The sequence below is a fragment of the Protopterus annectens genome, chromosome 6.part1 (assembly GCF_019279795.1).
Source record: "Protopterus annectens isolate FY-2018-M chromosome 6.part1, PAN1.0, whole genome shotgun sequence".
Lineage (NCBI taxonomy): Eukaryota > Metazoa > Chordata > Ceratodontiformes > Protopteridae > Protopterus > Protopterus annectens.
The window spans coordinates 314514767-314533378 of record NC_056738.1 but is presented as its reverse complement, the minus strand read 5'-3'; the positions used below and the strand labels follow the sequence as shown (position 1 = coordinate 314533378).

The 18612-nt window shown below is 40.0% G+C and overlaps 1 protein-coding gene across 1 annotated transcript in view; it reads right to left on the bottom strand.

The window, feature by feature from the left end:
* TRPT1 (tRNA phosphotransferase 1) overlaps positions 1 to 18612 on the bottom strand; it is a 250619-nt gene that overhangs the window by 131544 nt on the left and 100463 nt on the right. Inside the window, exon 5 of the mRNA XM_044075737.1 lies at positions 7542 to 7713. Coding sequence (XP_043931672.1) covers positions 7542 to 7713 — 172 coding nt within the window. The remainder of the gene's footprint in view (positions 1 to 7541; positions 7714 to 18612) is intronic.

The window sequence follows — 18612 nt, the reverse complement described above, 5'->3', positions numbered from 1 at the left end:
AGTTCTGGGAGAAACAAGGAGATGAACAGAATGCCTGAATGTAACTGTAAGAAAACTTTGGCATAAAGGAAGGATTTAATTAAAAATTGCCTTACCTCTGAGAAAAGAGATGACTCACCCTAAGAGCTAGTAACTTGCATACCTTTGTGTTTGCAGAAGTCAGAGCAGAGAGTCACCATGTTTTCTAAGACAAGAACTTCACTCAGCCTCACAAGCATGTTCAAAAGGAAATAGTGCAAGTTTTCCCAGTACAAAATTTAAATCTCAGAAGAATCCACCTGTCTTTTAGGTGGACAGATACGTAAAACCCCTTTCATAAACAATTTTGCTGTAGGCAGGGTAGAAAGGGGGTGAGATCTAAAGGTAGACAAGCAGAGGTAGTCTAAAAATTAATCTTGACAGAAGGAAAAGTACTTGCACAAATACTGCAAAACTAAGGAGTCTTAGCCTCAAAATGATCCTGGTTCTTTGTTTGCCACCAACTAAATTTTTTTCTATTTATCAATGTATTATTTTAGTAGCAGGTTTCTTTGCCTCCTTTAATACCTGCTGCATGCCCTCAGGAAAAAAGGTGCCTAAAAGGTAGTAAAATTCTATTATACAGCTATTCAGTTGAAGAAATTGAACATTGGGATGAATCAAACAACCCCTTTCCTGTGTGAGTAAGCCCGTTCTGTGCGGAAGCCTGTGAAAATTGCTCTTAGTCATACTGAAAAGAACTGAAAACAGCTGATGCAACAGGAAAAAGGGAGTCACCACAATTATTCTCGCAGAGTCCGTCTGCTGTTCCACAAGAGCCCTGATTATCTTAAGAAAGGTAAAAAAAGCATACAGGTACAGTCCAGTATACAAGAATAAATAAGTAACTGTCTTCCAGGCCTGTAAGAAAGGTGACCTGGAACAGAATTCCTTTGTCTATCTGTTACAAATGAAGGCAAACAGATGTATTTGAACGACTCTCTTACAGATGGACAAAATCCTGGAAGACCCCCAGGATCAGCTTATACTTGTGAAGGTTTGTCCTGGTCCTGATCAGCTTTTCTGCAACAGTGTAATGCTTTGACTGAATATAAGTAGTGTGAAGGAACAGCTAGAGCTAAATTGCTTGATCTTTGGTTGCCATAGCTAGTCTGCAAAGGGGGGGGGGGTAGGACCTGGTTCCCCCCTCTCTGTTTATCTGCCAGCTTACTGTGGTGTTGAATGTGAGTAACAATAAATGGCCTGTTGCCCAAGGTGTTTCACAGATTTGTCAGCGTTCATTACAGCCATCGTTTGTGTAACATTTTTATGCTTTGAATTTGGCTTGCTATTTCACAGGCCCTGGACTATCACCCTCTGAGTAGAGCTCCCCAAACAAAGTTTAATGCAAATGTGCTTAGAGACCGAGTACATGCTGAAAGGAAACCAAGGAGACCTGGGTTGAGACACAACTGATTCACCCACTAGAATAACTCCTTTACAGTAATCCCAACACTGGAAAGTGAAATGAAAAAAGGAGGTGTTGGTGTTGAATCCAAAGTAATTTGAAGAACTAATACTCCTTATATGAACTCTGGCTACCTTATACGAACTCTTGCTGCAGGAATCGTAAGAAAAGAACACGCAATAAAACATGCAGTTCTGAGACATTTACAAGCAGCTTTCAATAGTTTATTTGGGAAATCCTGGAAACTGCTGATATAAATATTCCACTATGAACTAAGGAAGAAAATCCATTAGGAGGGATGTGTCCCATTGTACATCCCAGAAATGCTATATTGAGAGACAGAATGACAGATTTCTCTGCAGTCACCTGAAAAAAAAAAGACTAAGAAGTTTTTTTTTTTTTGCCTGAGATTCTTGACAGCTTGCGAAAGAGTCTGCTAAATAAGGCAATCATCTCCAAGATGAAAAATGAGAATGTACTGCAAACTGCCATAGCTATACTAGAGTCAGACACTTTGGAAAAAAAATCTTGGATCTGTTGGCAAATGGCAAAACTGAAACTGAAAATGTAAGCCAAAAGCATTTGAATGGATGGAAACAGAGGAATCCCAAGAAGAGAAGAAAGGAAGGAATGAATCCTCCTGCCAGCCAGTTGTTACCTTTTAGAATGATTTCAGTGCCCCAGTAACTGAAGTCATGTGGGGTCACAGACGAAAGTAAAAACCTGTACTTTGGTACAGCTTTACAGGAATGAGATGGTAGGAAGGGAAAAACAGATGAGCAAGCATATAGTCAAGTCAGTCTGTTATTTTAGATAGACCTTGATTTTGGGACAAATCCTTTCTTAACTGAACCTCTCTGATATTGTTTTATGAAATTAAGCTTGCCTTGTTGAGAGCACTTGGTTTCCTGAAAGAAAAACCTGAATTAGCAAAGAAAAGTTTCTATTATAATTTCCACAGAGGGTTAAAAATTTGGATAAGCCCCCAGAATTCACTTTGCCCTGCCATTATAAAATGTAAGTACTTTAGCAGAGGAATGACCATAAAACATCTCTTTATCAAAGGAGCATTCAGAATCTTAGCTTTGCCATCCTCTGGTAAATTCTAATAGAGTAGCAAGGCAAACAGTGACTCCATGGGAGCTGCTATTAAAACAATATTAACTGTATCATAAGTGCAGTTCAGAAAATGTTCAGTAATCTTAAGGGAGACAGACTACTAAGGAATACAGACATGTCTGCCTTACACTGCAGAAGGGAAGTCAGCAGTCAAATCACTATCATATTAATGAGGACAGCCGGAAGAAAAGGAAATTGTGGGCCTGGAGTCATTATTATATAATTTAACATACTCTCTGGAGCAGATGACTGACTTCAAGAAAATATACTTTAAAGGCTGAAACAAAGGAGGAACAGCTACAAGAAAACGAAAATGCACCAGCAAGAAGTCATATCTTCAGTGGAATTCTGAAATTCTTTTTGTTCCCACTTAGAGATCTAAAGGCTTAAAATAACCTTTAGCAAAGATAGTCCATTTCTACTATGACTTCCTGAAGAAATTGTCTAGTTTAATGTTCCCTTTTTCTTAGAGGCCCATCCCACAGAAACAGTGTCTTGAAGGATGGTCCCTTCCCCTCACAGTGGCTTACAGAAGGATCACCCCACCCCCATCAGTCCTTTCCACAATGCTGGCAAGAGTGGCTCTCCCTAATCCATACAGGGCATCTCAACAGCTGCAGAGGACATGTCTGCCTTTGATCATTAGTGGCTTTCCAAGCAGCACACCAAAGGGTCCAAGAAAAATGATGAGTGGCCCAGGGAACAACAATCTAGCTATGGCAGAGTCACTCATCAGAGGCTGAGATGAACACCAAGACTGAATAAAGAACACCTCCCAGACAACCTTTCTCTTCTTGAGGCTTGGGAATGGAACAATAGAGTTAACAGGACGAGGTCCAAGTCCTATGTGCAAAATGTATCTGAGAAGCAGATAGTGGAGAGCTGCAGTGACAGTTTTACCAACTAACTAAAAGATGCACTTTGAGGTAACATTTTTAGTAACAACCACCAAGCATTCTAGCCCTAACCCCTAATAACCAGACTGACTGAAAGGTAAAACTTTTTTTTTTTCTTAAAAAGTCTTAATCAACATAGGAAGCCCAATGGGAAACAAGGGTGTCTGTTGAAAGCAAAAGGCATTTGATAAATGGATACCAGAGCCTTCAGCAGTCAGCAGCTGTGCCAGTTGATATAATACCCCACTTGGGCATTATAAATCCCTATGCAACATTGCTGGATAGCCAGCTGGCTCACAGAGAGGACCCAGGAAGTTATGATCGGATACAGTGCCTCCACAAAGAGACTAGTCAACAGTGTAGTCTCCCATGGCTCAGTGCTGTTATCACATCTTTTTGTCATCTATGTTTTGGAAGTCATGGCCAATGCCAAGGTCCTCTGGCTTACCAAATCTGCTCATGATTGCAAGCTAACAGCAATTACAGAAACCCCACAAATATTAACATCTTATAGGAAGGTCTAACACAGGCACACAAATGGTACCAAAGCCATGGCCTATAACTCAATGTCAAGAAATGCATAATAGTATCTTTTCAGAAGTCTGCCATACAAAAAAAAAAAACTACCTTATTCATGAAACATCAGTTAAAATAGACACAGACGTCAAGGATTGGGGGATGCATGTGTATAGTAACTGGTTTCCAATCAACATGTGTCTACAACTGTAAGAAAATCATTCTGTGTCACTGAATTATAAGGGCATGGCATCTAGGCCCAGAAAAGTCATCGTGCCACTGTAGTCAGCCAACATCAGACCCATCATTGAGTATAACACCCTTTTCGGTACGTACCTGGCCAGGCACATGCATCAAATGGAACATTGTGAGGGTCATCACAAAAAGAATACAATGTAAACACAACATCCTATGCAGATTTCCTCAAAGCCCTAGCTCTAACAATGATTCATATAGACTGCTGAGAGGCAATTTATGCCTGGGATACAAGGCATCCTTACATCCAACTCTGATGGACCTTCTGCATATCTTCAAAATGAACAGCATCAGAACTACTAAATCTATGAATGTAAACTTTGCTTGTGACTTAAATAGGACACATTGGAGGGACAGGTATGTATCTCAGAGAGAGAATCCTCATTCTCTGGAATATGTTTCTCACCCATGTGAAGCAGAAACCTTCCCTAACCCTAGTCAAGTGTAACCTGGACCAGTGGATGGGAAACTGGAAATTATTAACTAGTAACCCAAAATCACACAAAACCACAAAACAAAAACTCCAGTGTGCAGTCCAGTATCAATAAAGGCTTTCCTCCGTAGTAGAAATGTGATTCCTTCAATAATCCACCGCAGTTCAGCAAAAATTACAAATTTTAATGAAAAAACAATAAAAGACAGTAAAAAGCAACCAGATTGAGCGCTTTCATCTCCTCCACGGAGACTTCATCAAAATCTACATATTTCCACTCACCCTCAGTTTAAATAATGGTTCCAATTGTTTAATTGGTTAATTAGTTTTAAAATCCTATAGGCTGGCCATAAATTGATACAAATTTTAACTCTTTCTTGCATGAAACCTTTCCATAAAAGAGGTTGTTAAAAAAGTTATAAAAAGATACATTGTTTAAAACTCATCCAAAACAGTACAACAGGAAAAACTGGACTTCCATCAGAAACTTGTTTTGTTTAAAAACAGTAGTAAAAATATTATACACAATCTTGTGAAATGAGATATGTCAACCTTAAATAGGTATAAACTGGAAATTATCCCCTAGTCTGACACCTATGACTCTGATAGAGAGAAGCAGATATTAAATCATGTCTTAACATACGTCACTTAAAATAACCTCTAAAGCACAGTAACTTCTGGGATGCATTTGGGTAGCTTGACAAAGCTTATAAAGGCCCCAGTGGTCATTACACTACCATATACCTATGAACCTATGCGAAAATCACCAAGCGGACAAATACCAGCACAAGCAACCATATTTGACAGAAAACTAACACTCAATACCATAAAAAAGGAATACAGTTTCAGAGGGTTACTTACATGGAACTAGGGAATCTGATAAGCAGATTTCAGAACCTGAAAAAGTGCGTCTTGCCTCCTGACATCAAAATTACTTTTTGAGGAAAACTCAAGTGACAATCACTAAACACACTAGTCCCAGCTCCTCATGACACTGTACTACAGAAACAAATCACATTGTCCTCAGGAAAAACTATTAAGTAATAAGGAATCTTCCAAAGACTCAGGACCCTCTGCCAGCCAAAACAGACATCTGACAAATAGCTAAAGGAGGCTGTAAGAGGTGGTAATACTCTCTAAGAGGATGTCTATGTTTCAAAGTAAAATTTTTAAGTGACAACCCCCAAAACCAAAAAGCTTATCCCTTAATCATAAAACGTGTGATAAACTTCAATTTGTCACACAAAAAATAACTATTTTGAAGGGATTCCCCTCAGGGAACCATGAGCAAGAATGGAAAAGTCTGATGTAAAACTGTTAGTAACAACCAAGAAAAAGAACAGATTTTGTCTCAAACAATTTCTGACAGGAAAGAAACTGCTTTCTTCACAAAAAAATGATGAATCAGAAGGTAATCCGCAATGGGGTTCTTATCTGTCCAGACTTGTAGAAGAGCTAGCCAACAGTCAATATTCTGAAGCTTGCAGAGGAGTGCACAGTTCAGTATCAAGAAAGTTCTGGAGTTTTAGTGCCTTATTATCCTACTCTCCACAAGAGCTGCTGTGGCTACAGCACATGAAGATGCCATAAAGCTTTTGAATCTGGGCTGCTGGTCTGATCCTGGCAGGATACATACCATTAAACTTAGGATATTGGAACAATGATCTGACAATGGACATCTTGTTTTCTTGATAATTACTTTGATATTGTTACTACTAAATATCTATAACTGCTTGCGTTTTATGTTTTGCTTTCTTTTTTGCTTTTCTACTGCTGTGTTAAGTATATGCTGCATTTTTCCTTATTATGGTATGTTAATTTGGTACTTAAGTATTATCGCAACCAGATTGCGATGTCGCTCTAATTACTTATGTTACAGGGAATGTAGTGTATCCTGCACTTGCAAGGGGTGTGTAAAGTCCAAATTACTTGTATCACTTCAGCTCTGTGAAAGGGACAGGAATAACGGCCAAATTCTTCCTTCCCGGTAACGTCCTTTACCCCGTAAGTGAATGTAAAATGAACCTGACTGCCACTACACATAAGGTATATGTATTTCATTAATTACTGACTTCCATCCTCCGATCGTCCCGGTGACTTGGCACACAGTCACACATTTTATGAGGGCCATACCGATAATATGTGTCACAAAGCTGGACATTGTGAGGAAAGCTGGACAGTTTTCAGGTGTGTATGGGTGGAATGGCAGTGACACACAAGTGTGAAATCCTTATACTAGAGCAATCATTCACAGTCGGAAGAAAGACAACAGTTCTGTGGAACAGGCTGTTTAATTCATTACTCCGGGAATATCATCATTACTTGTCACAAATGGACATGCCAATTTTGCCTTTTACATTCACCTTTCAACTGTAAGTGAAGGGAACCTTTGCCAATCAAGTCACGCTGAGATACATTCGTCTCAACATGGTGCTGCATGTAATGTGGTGGAAATGTAAAATAATGGGAGGACAACTTGCTAAAAATCTGGGTACATTGCAAATATTTTTACAGTTTGTGATTGACACAATAACGTGAAATACTTTTCTTGACACCTGAACACCACATGAGAACTTGGCACTTAATTATTATTGGTTAGAAATCTGGTTGCGATAATACGCAAGTACCATTAATTTCTGTTTTTAAGTATATGCTTTAGTAGTTTGCTTCTGTTAAAAAGACCTTCCAATTACAGTTAAGCATCAAAACAACTGAAAAAATTTATACCACTTACTTGTTTGACCAAAGGCACCATGGGAACATCACTAGGTTCAAATTGGAGAGCTCAGTAAAAGCAGCACCCTTTGTAATGCAACCTTTTTTTTTCTAAAAGCACATTATATAAAGAAACCCACAAGTCCAATCTGAGAGAAAATCATACTTTCAGCTTACTTACCACTTATTACCTCATCTTCCCCAGGCAGTCCTGGAGCAAGGTGGATGTGCATACGTGACATACGTGACAAACCCTGCTCCTTTATGGAGGGCCAGTTGCGCATGTAAGTGCCATGGACAGCATTTTCAGGCATATTTGAGATTTCAATAGGGGTTAGCTCTAAATCTTCTACCTGTATAAAATACAAGAAAATAAGAAACTAATCACTGGAAACTGTGGGCATCAACCATTCACTTCTTAATACAGCTCATATTAAACCTGGTAGTGAATAATATTTAGAGTACAAAGGCAGAAAAAGTTTCAGACACTCAAAGCCTCAATAGTTGTGCTTTAGTTTGTGGTATCTGCATATGTAACATATGTGCCTACTGGTTATAGATGCCTCTCAATTTCTAAAATGTAGACTGTTAGGATATGGTCAAATGGATTTTTCTTGCAGTACAAGAAGCACAGAAAATGTGAAAAAGCTACAGCATGCCAGAGCTTAGATTACCAACACAATTTTGTAAAACCTCCGGGGTGACAAGCAGGGTCATATAACAGTTACAGTTTTAATAAGAAAACACTGTTCTGCTTTTCTTGGATGACATCCAAATACCATAGTTTTATAGACAAAGAGAAAAGGGAACCAACATGTGCTGACTGACATACAAGGCTGATTACTCAGTACATAAATCTCTCAGCCTTCCAGAACAAACTGCTACCTGACATACACTTTGGACAAATGAAAGCAGATGCTAAGCAGTGGAGGTCATTACATGTGCATGACACAAGACGTAGTGACTCCTGATCATGATAAATGTGGTCTATACATGTGGGAATAAATGAAATCACATTTGTCTACATCAATCATCCTCTTAACAGACTGAAATCACATTACAAGTGTGCAAAATTGCATCAGTACTGGCTTACAAATATCTTCATTTTAATGACTAGGCAGACCTCACTAGGTTTACAGAGTTTTTTTCAGCTGATTCTGCAGATGATTAGGGGAAATTTGGACAGGACACCAAGGAAATTCACTTATTTTTCAATGAGAGTTTTTTTCAACTGGAGAAAATATGGTGGGAGAAGAAGTGAAGGAGGTCTGTATTGCATTAGCAATCTCTGACTCAACAAGTTCTTTCTGGAGTAAAGAAGTTTTGGTGAGTGTGGTAGATCTTTTGTATGATAAAAACATGCAAGTTAAACCTGATGAAAAAAATACTAAAGATTAAAAGTATGAACAACTGAGTAACAGTGACTGAGTAACATGGTTGCTGTGAATAAATCACAGGAAACAGTGCTAAAGATTAAAAGTATGAGCAACTGAGTAACAGTGACTGAGTAACGTGGTTGCTGTGGATAAAACACAGGAAACAGTGCTAAAGATTAAAAGTATGAGCAACTGAGTAACAGTGACTGAGTAACGTGGTTGCTGTGGATAAAACACAGGAAACTGTGGAGGACCAATGGTACAGCATTCATTAATAACAGATAAGTTACAGAAAACAGTAAGTGAACTTAGGGTGCTGTCAAAATTAGCAAATGAAATCTGGCCAAGAAGAAGAAAAAGCTTATCAAGAGGTACAGCTATAGGAAGATGAAAACCACCTGCAAAAAAACATAAAATCTTTAGTGGAATTCTGGCAATTCTTTTTGTTCATACTTAGATACTTTAAGGCTTAAAAATAACCCTTAAGAAAGAGTGGCCTCTTCTCCTAGGAACTCTAGAAGAATATGTCAAGTTTAATTTAGCCTTTTTCCAAAAGACCCATCTGAGAGAAACAGCATCTTGAAGGATGGTCTCTTCCCCAAGAAAGAAGCTCATCTTAGTGGCTTAGTGATGAGATATCCCCAGTCTTTTCCCTAATTCCAGCAATAGTGGTTCTCCCTAACTCACAGTGGGCATCTGAATAGCTGTAGAGGACATGCCTGCCCCTGGTCCTCAGTGCCTTCACAAGGTGCACACCAGAGGGACCAAGAGAAATGATGAGCAGTCCAAGGAAAAATAAATACACTCTGGCTGCAGTTAAGTCACTTATCAGTGGCTGAAGAGAAAGGGAAGTTGGAGTAAAAACAAAGCAGTCTAGATAACTTTTCTCTTCTTGTTGCTTGAGGAGGGAATGATGGAGTTACCAGGTCCTTGGTCCAAGTCCTAGCCACAAAAGGTGTCTGTCAAGCAGATAGTGTAGGGTTGCAGTGACAGTCATGCCTCCTGAGTGAATAATGACACTTTGAGGTAACTTTTTAGTGACAACCACCAAGCATACTAGCCCCAACCACTAACAGAAGAATTGACAGAAAGCTAACACTTTTTCCTCAAAAAGTGATAATTTACACTGGAACCTCATGGTTACCCAAGGTTATCTGCTAAGTGCAAAAGGCATTTGATAAGCAGATAGTGGAGACTTTTTGTTTAAAAACTGCAGATGTCAGAACAAGAAATGAAAAAAATATAACAAATGTTATTATAATACAAAATGCTTAAAACATATGAGGGGGACAGCATGATAAACAGTTTATGATAAGAAAATCTGTGCAGTAAACAGTTTTGGGAAATGTATCCTTAAATCTAATACTTTGAAGGAACAATAAAAGAACAATAAAGCAATGGTACTGCTCATCTTGTCAGAAATATTATACATATACACATGCACGGGCGCGCGTGCACACACACACACACACACACACACACACACACACACACACACACACACACACACACACACACACAAAAAAACGTATATTATATACAGACATACATATCATACATGGGTCTACTTCAGTAGACCGAAATTTCACTTACCTGAAATTCATATCACTGAGATGAAAAGGCCGACAACTGCACAACACCGACATCCCAGAACACCGACTTTCCACTCCAGGTAAGTAACCGCTTGGCCACCCTGTTGAACTTTGCCCCTTACCCCTGTGGTAGAGCAATCTCAGAGTTGATATATTTAGTTGAGGGGTATGGGGGGGTGACCCCCCCCACCATGGGTGGGTTTGCTTTCCTTTAGTTTTACTTTTTTTTTCAGGATCACCAAGTGATTACTTACCTGGAGTTGAAAGTCGGTGTTCTGGGACATCTGTGTTGTGCAGTTATTTGGCCTTTTTGTCTCAGTGATGTGAATTTCGAGTAAGCAAAATTTTGGTCTACCAAACTAGACCCATCATACATATATGTTTTTTTTTACAACACTTACACTTTGATAATATGACAGGAGCATATTTCTGGACAGTAGAAGGCAGAAGAAAGAACATTTGGTTTGTAGAAGAAGGCAATAACATTACAGAACATTCTGCTAATTCAGGACCTAAGAATTTTGCCAACAGGCTTGGTAGAGAAAGGTCTAGCATTAAATGTTGTTATTGCACATTCCTTTCAGCTGTACAGATTTTTGCCTGATATTTTTTGTTCATTTTTCATAAATTTGTGGTTTTATGGCATATAGGTTCATAGGTTCATAGGTTCATACTAGGCTAACTGCCCAAGGGCATTTATAAGCCTAGCCCATAGTTATGTGGCTTTCGCCACCCCTTTAGTTTGAATAAAAACTATGCCTATCATTTTTCTGTGCCTCTGTCAAGCAGTGACACTGAAGTAATCCCTGGGGTATATCTGCGATCTCCCATCCATTGGTCAAGATTCCTCTTGAACAAGGCCAGCGAGGTGCTCTGCCTCACATGTACCGGGATTTTGTTCCACAGCATAGGGAGTCTCTGGGTGATGAATCTGTCCCTCCAGCACGTTCTATTTATAACCGTGTCAAGGTTTAAGTCTCCGCCCTTGTGGTTCTGAGGGATCTAGATTTTTGAGGTGAAGCATATTCATCAAATCTGGGTTTGACATGGCCTTATATGTCAGGCACAGGTCACCTCTGAGCAAGCGGTATGAGACTGAATAGAGCTGGAGTTCTTTCAGTCGGGCAGCATAAGACATATTTTTGAGACCCTTTATCCTTTTGGTGAGGAACTTTTGGGGCCTTTCAAGCTGCAGCAGGTGTCTGGTCAGATACATTCGAACGGGCATTGTACTCAATCATAGGTCTAATGAGTGATGAGTACAGGGGACGATGACCTCCCTTGATCTAGATGTGAATCCCTTCATGATCAGGTGGGCGATATAGAAGGTTTTCCTAACTACTTTAGCAACATGAGTGTCAAACGAAAGGCTACTGTCAACTTGGGTCCCCAGATCCCTGATGACTTTTTCTGTGCTCAGTGGATTGCCACCTATATGGTAGCTAGGGGTAACCTTGTTTTTCCCGAAGGGTATGACTATGCATTTTTTGGCGTTTAACTTCAGGCCACGGCTCTGGCACCAGTTATCCATTTCTGTGAGGCCCTTCTGGAGGATATCTGTGTCAGATGTGTTTTCGACTATGGCGCCCAGTTTGCAGTCATCTGCAAACTTTGTCAGCCATAACCCTCCTGTGTTTGCTTGTACTTCAGAAAAGTAGATGCCGAACAAGAGTGGACCCAGGACTGAGCCCTGTGGGATACCACTTGTGACAGGCTTTGAGTCTGACATGGCTCCAGCAACTCTGACCCTGTGGGTTCTGTCACTTAGCCAGTTTGCAACCCATCTTGTGATGTATGGGTTTACATTCAAGCTGATGAGTTTTTCGATGAAACTTGAGTGGGGTATTGTGTCGAAGGCCTTTGCCAGGTCGAGGTAGGCTGTATGGACTGCCTTTCCCTCATCAATGGCCTTGGTGACTGTCTCGAAAAAGTCAACCAAGTTTAAGAGGCAGGATCTGCCTTTGACAAAGCCAAACTGGGTTGGATCCAAAGTCTGCAAGTTCCCTATGTCTTTATTTATGAGTTCCATTATGATCCTCTCCATGGCTTTGCAGATAAGGCTTGTCAAGCTAATGGGGCGGTAATTTCCAGGGTCTGTGGAGGCACCGCCTTATGAAGTGGGACCACAGTCGCCGCGCCACTCCTTGGGTACGTATCCTGAGGTGAGGCTAAGATTAAACAGCTGTCCTAACTGTGGGTTTAATTCCTCGTTGAGTTCATGAAGCACACAGCCGGGGACACCATCCGTCCCATGGATGCTGTGTTTTGCCTTAGTGAGGGCAGTTCTCACCTGGGCGTTGGAGATGTTTGGGGGGCTACAATCCTCTGGAATAGATATCTCTCCTTTTGGGAGGGAGGGGGGGGAGAAGTTTGCACTGAACCTGTCAGCCAGTATGTTAGCAATGTGTGTAGGTTCAGTAATTTTCACATCATTTTGAACTAATTCTGAGCATATCTGGGAGTTTCCTCCTAGGTTTCTAACATAGCTAAAGAAGGCCTTATGATTGTCTTTAGAGTCCTTGGCGATTTTTCTCTCAAAATTTGCCTTGGATGATTTTATGAGAGCTCTTAGTTTTTTACTTATAATGATCAAAGGTGTCTTACCTTTCAAGGATTTTGCTCTATCTTGTAGTAGCTTGTAGTATTAGTGGCAAAGTTAGAAAATAATGACAGACCTTTGAGTTTCAGACTTTCTACCGTTTAGAAAATTCATGTTAATGCAAAACCTGTTATTCTATCAACTTTCTAAGTTTGATTGAGCAATATTTTAAAATTGTCCCTATTTTTGGACCTTTGTCCCACTTTTATATAAATGGTTTTGCCCAGATTTCTTGCTCTAAGAGGTTGAGAGGTATGTTATTGCATATGGAAATAAAAGAAAAGAAAGAGAAGGAGTGACAAAAGATTAAACTTCTGTGTATGAGAAGAAAAGTTGCATGTAGAGAGATTTAAAGTATGCACCTGGAAGGAGAGTCCAAAACCTACTATGTAAGGAGGCTAAAGAAGGCATTATGATTTTCTGAGCTGAATTTGAGAGGAAATTGTGATAAAAAGGAAATGGAATGCTGTGTTAGAAAAGACACCCAAAAGACTGCTGAATACAGAGAATGTGCAAAACCAAGACAGTGCATGAATTTAAGACATTCTTATTACCGCTTACTGTTTATTTAGCTGAAGTTGCATAGTTGCTTAAAGAAGCAAGGGTAGTTAACGTTTACTACTGTGAGGTTCCAGATTCAGCCCTATAACTGGGCTATAGTTTGTTCACACAAGGTGTTGCAGATTAGTGACAGCAAATAGATGCATTAGAAGGTTTTATGCAACACATAAATGTAAAGATGTGAAAGGATCAAAGATACAGTAGGGTTTAGAAAGAATGGTCGGACGTCTGTAAGAAAAAAATGGTGAAGTCCTTAAGGAATGATAAAAAATACAAGACATGGCTATATCCGTAGATATACAGGGGATGGGGGAAAGCAAATACATTATATTACAAGAAATAGCAAATTAAAAGAAAAGGGACAGCTAGTAGAATCAAAGTTAGAGTTTCCTGGAATGCTAAAATAGGAGGAAATCCCATGGAAATATGTGACATTATGTAGCTACCAGTTTATGACAAATCAGGAATAAGAAACATCCATCCACATAACTCACTTGAGAGAAAATGTTTGAGAAATAAGCATTTTGAAGTGCAATTATGTTAAAAAGCTTGGAAGATTTTAGGGAACAAAGGAGCAAATGAGAACTACTTGAAGATAGAAGGTGAGACGTTTTAAAGAAAAAGGAAAACTTTGCAGACCATACAGACAACTATATACTTCATGTCAAGAAATAAACAATATCTATGTTCATAACACTGAAGTGGAAGCTAAAGAAGTCATGAAACAAATACACAAATATTCCTTCCACATCCACAATTTACACTGTTGATGAATGGGACTGTACTATTTTCAGTGAAGAAGCAATGGGGGGGGGGGGTGCATTAAAGTAATACAAAACATTGTGGTGAATAGGAACACTTAAGGAGCTGTATTTGACTGATACTTTTTTAAATGCACATTTTAAATTAAATCGTAATAAACCAGAAATGAACTTCAGCTATTTTTGTCTGGGGGTGCTGCAAAACACACTTGGACATATGGGTATATAGGGGAGGGACACACAAAAAAGCTCATGGTAGAGGATTGTGGAGCTGTTGAAGGACTATCTGATACTGTTCTTTTTGACATGGATGTTGTTAAAGATTCACTGGCTATGGAATAAAAAAAAAAAAAAAAAGAGTAATAAATTATCAGTTATGGATGATATTTCCAATCTGGAGATGCTGAATGAATATTTAGCAGACAGACACAACGAAAAATTACTGCTCTGGATAGTAAATCAGCAGAGATACCACTACTGTGATTGTGGTGAAGTCAGAAAATTAAAAAAGGCAAAGGCTGACTGAGGAGGCAAGGAGTACAGAGGTCAGGAGAAAGAGTATAGTAAAATGGTAGGCTTACACAAATGCCCTAAGGGAAAGATTATATACAGGGTGGTTCAGTCCAGGGAAATACAGTGCAGGTAATACATGCTGGAACAGCACCGCCACTGCTGAGCAGGTGTTTATCTGGGAGAAGCTGTTAGATCATTAGAAATTTATAGAAAAGTACATTGGGTCACAGGTTCATACTCGCAATGAAAGTTTTTATTGTGGCAGTTATGACCACGAGTCTCTTTTATAGAAGTTATTAAAGTGGTTTGGATTTATAGCAGGCCTCTTAGAAAAACATATTTGCTTAGAATATTATGTTTTGATAGTGAAGGAATGAAACTGTCGTAAAAAGTGATTTACTTGAAGATGCAGAAACATACTGCGAAATGACAGGATCAATGTAAAAGACATTAATAGATTTGGTCTCTGGATGGAAGGGGGGAGGTGAAACCTGTTTTTTTTTTTTTTTTATTTTTACATACAGCTGAAAGGAAATGTATAATAACTTCAAACATGTTTAATGTAGCAGCAAGACTGATGTGGCTTAATGTACATATAATAAATACCCTACCAGTTGTTATACATGTGAGAAATGTAGATATAAACCATAATCTATTTTTCACAAGTGCCAAGCATTTTAAGCCACAGACAGGGAAGCAGACGAGGTGGACGGTTCATAGGTGTGTACTAGGCTAATGGCCCTGGAGCTTTTACAAATCTAGCCCATAGGATTACCCTGACATTGTGCCACCTGACCTTAGCTCCCAGCACTGAATCTGTTGGCCAGTATATTGGCAATATCTGTTGGCTCGGTATAGGAGGTACCATTGTGCAGTAGCTCAGAGCAAATTTCGGTATTGCCATGAAGATTCTTTACATAGTGCAGTATTGTTACTAAAAAAAGGCCTGGCATCATATACAACCTGCTTGCTCATCAAATCGAAATGAACACAACACCTGATTGGTTGGTCTGCGGATATCTTACTGACAAGAAGCATAAACTTAGAGTAGGTTTGGCACAACAATCACCAATGTCTTTACAGTCCAGAAATAAATTACATTTGAATTACAGTAGTTTGAGGACAGAAAGAGACAATAAGCCTTCTAAGTTTACCCATTTAAGAAGCTTAACATTCTACCCCCCTCCACTCTAGTTTCACCCTTATCCTTTTTTTTTTTTTTTTTTACTCGTTTTATGCCCTCTTGAATATCTCAGTGTATTTCCTCAACACTAGCCACACCAGTAGTTCATTCCATAGGTCCAAAGTCCTCTTAGTAAGTGGTTGGCCTATGTGATCTACTGCCTGTGCCCCTTCTTTCTTCTCTGTCCTCCTCTCAGAATGACTCCTTCACATCTCCCTGATGTGATCTTGTGCATCAGTATCATGTTCCCCTCTCAACTGGTTTCAAACAGCAAGGGCCCGAGCTCCTATAGCCTGTCGTCATTCACCTTATTAGGGTAGCTTTCCTATGCATTACTTCCAGCAGCCCAATATCCTTTTCCTTATATGGTCTTCAGAACTGCATACAGTAGGTCAAGATGTGGTCTTTGCAAGACACTTTAAAGTACATGAAATACCTCTTTACTACTGGGAATTGATACACCTCAGCCTTCTGTTTCCTGTGCTGTCATCTCACTGTGCTCCTTGTGGTTTAGGCCAGATATACTAAACATATCCTGATCCCTTCTTAACTCTGATGCCACCAGTTCCACTTCTCACAAATGATGTTTCACGTCAGGGTTGCTGTGACCTAAGTGCAGTACTTCAAATTTGTTAACGCTGAACATCCACTGTGGCCTCCAGCTCTGACTGTGGATGATCACATGTAAGTGGATGATTCTCACCTGACTCAACTGTCACCTTCCCGTAGCCACGGAAAATGACATGGCTATGGATGATGTGATGTTCATCCAGCTCCACTCTGGGTACATTTCACCAGGCATCCCATTCAAGATCACTCAATTCAACAAAAGATACATGTCTTGCCAATGATACATATCTCTGGCTAAACAGGGTATAGTGGTGACCATCCACCTGCCAGTACCACACAGCTGGGGCTGTGGCAACATTCTCATACATATGTCCAACATGCTATGCCCTCTCCTTGACCATGTGAATCTAGACCCGACACTGCAGGGACACACACTATGCCCAACCAGCATTTTACCCCTGGAAATTCCACAACATCACCTAAAGACAATATCCATGATGCAACATAAACCTCAGCCATATGACTGTGCCCTGTCCAGCCCTCTGGTGATTGTTAGTATGGTAATGTCTGATACACAGTGTGGCCAGTCAAAGCACAATATTGCATAGACTGGATGTGTACGCACATGCAGCACATTTGTTTTGTGTTTGTCATGTCACAGCTCAAAGTTGTGTACCAGATGCCACCCCTTTACCAGTGCCATAATGCATTGTGCCTGACTCTGCCTCACAAATGCTGGCATGTTGCAGTCGCATCCTCCTCCTCTGACTCCTCACTTGGCTTCTCTTCCACTGCTGGCATGGGTATGTCAGTCAGTGCTCTGCCTTCCTTTCCTGTAATTGTTTATGTTGCACCCTCTCCTGTAGCATTGCTTACACCACAAATATTTGCTGCATATCATTGGAGCAAGCTGTAGTACAATGCTATATGTATCCAGGCAGCAGAAGCAAGACTTGGCACTCCAAACATATATTCAATAATGTTCTGTGTCTGCGGCATTGTGATGTTATAGGTTATCTCTGCCTCCTTCTGGAGAGTGCAGATGAGGGTCATCAGCCATAGTCAGAAATCATGTAAAGTATCACCTTTAACACACAACAGTATTTTTTTTTTATTTTTCTGCTAACTATATTAATGTGACTGGACATTCCTGTCCTCTAGCTTTGGCAATGTGCAAACTTACCAGATGGATGACTCTGTGGAAAGTACTCTCCATACAAAACACCAATATAGTTTACAGGTGTGCCAAATCAAGTATGAGAACTGCATGGATCAAGCAAAAATATGTTGTATACAATACCCTGTCAATTGCACAAAACCTGGCAGCTGGAGTGGAAACCCTGCTGGTTGATACATCCAATGTTACATGGAGAGGGTGGGGCCTTGATGGCAATGTGAGTGCTGTCAATGTCCCTCCCTGAAAATGGGCTATGGTGTAGAATGCCTGCATAGTGATGATTCTCTTCTCTGCTGTTTGAGGGAGCCACATATGTTCCTGCACATTCATCAGCATCACATCTAGGAGCTGGTGAAAGATTAAAAAGTCTGAGGCCTGCAAAACTTGTAGCATGTCCCCAGGTGGATGGTGAATGGCCCTGTAGCAAGAATGATTCATGCATTCCCCTTGATCCCTTTTGGGAATGGCACCAGAGGCCATATATCTCAGTCCACACTATACAGGTCAGCTGCGTTCTTGTTCTGGAAGTGATTGCATCACAGCCAATGATGGGTTCTTCTGGGATATAGAGTGCAGTAGCATACCATATCCCAGACACTAACTTCCAAAGCATTCACAAATGCATACTGAATGGGTAAAGTAGATGCTAAATCTAGCATTTTATCTGAAGTGATAAAAATGTTCACTGCCAAATGGTGGCATATAGAAAATCAGATCTTTGCAGCTCCCTGTGCAAATTTTGTATGGTTCTGAGCAGCACTACCATGCTTGATTTCAACACTGGGATATACAATACCTCTCCTAAGCATGTTGCCAATCATTTGCATGCAAGGCATACTGCACTATTTTTCATGCTAGCTGGATCATATTATATGTGTCTGTGAATCATCTCATCTCTGTCAAAGTATAAAATGGACACT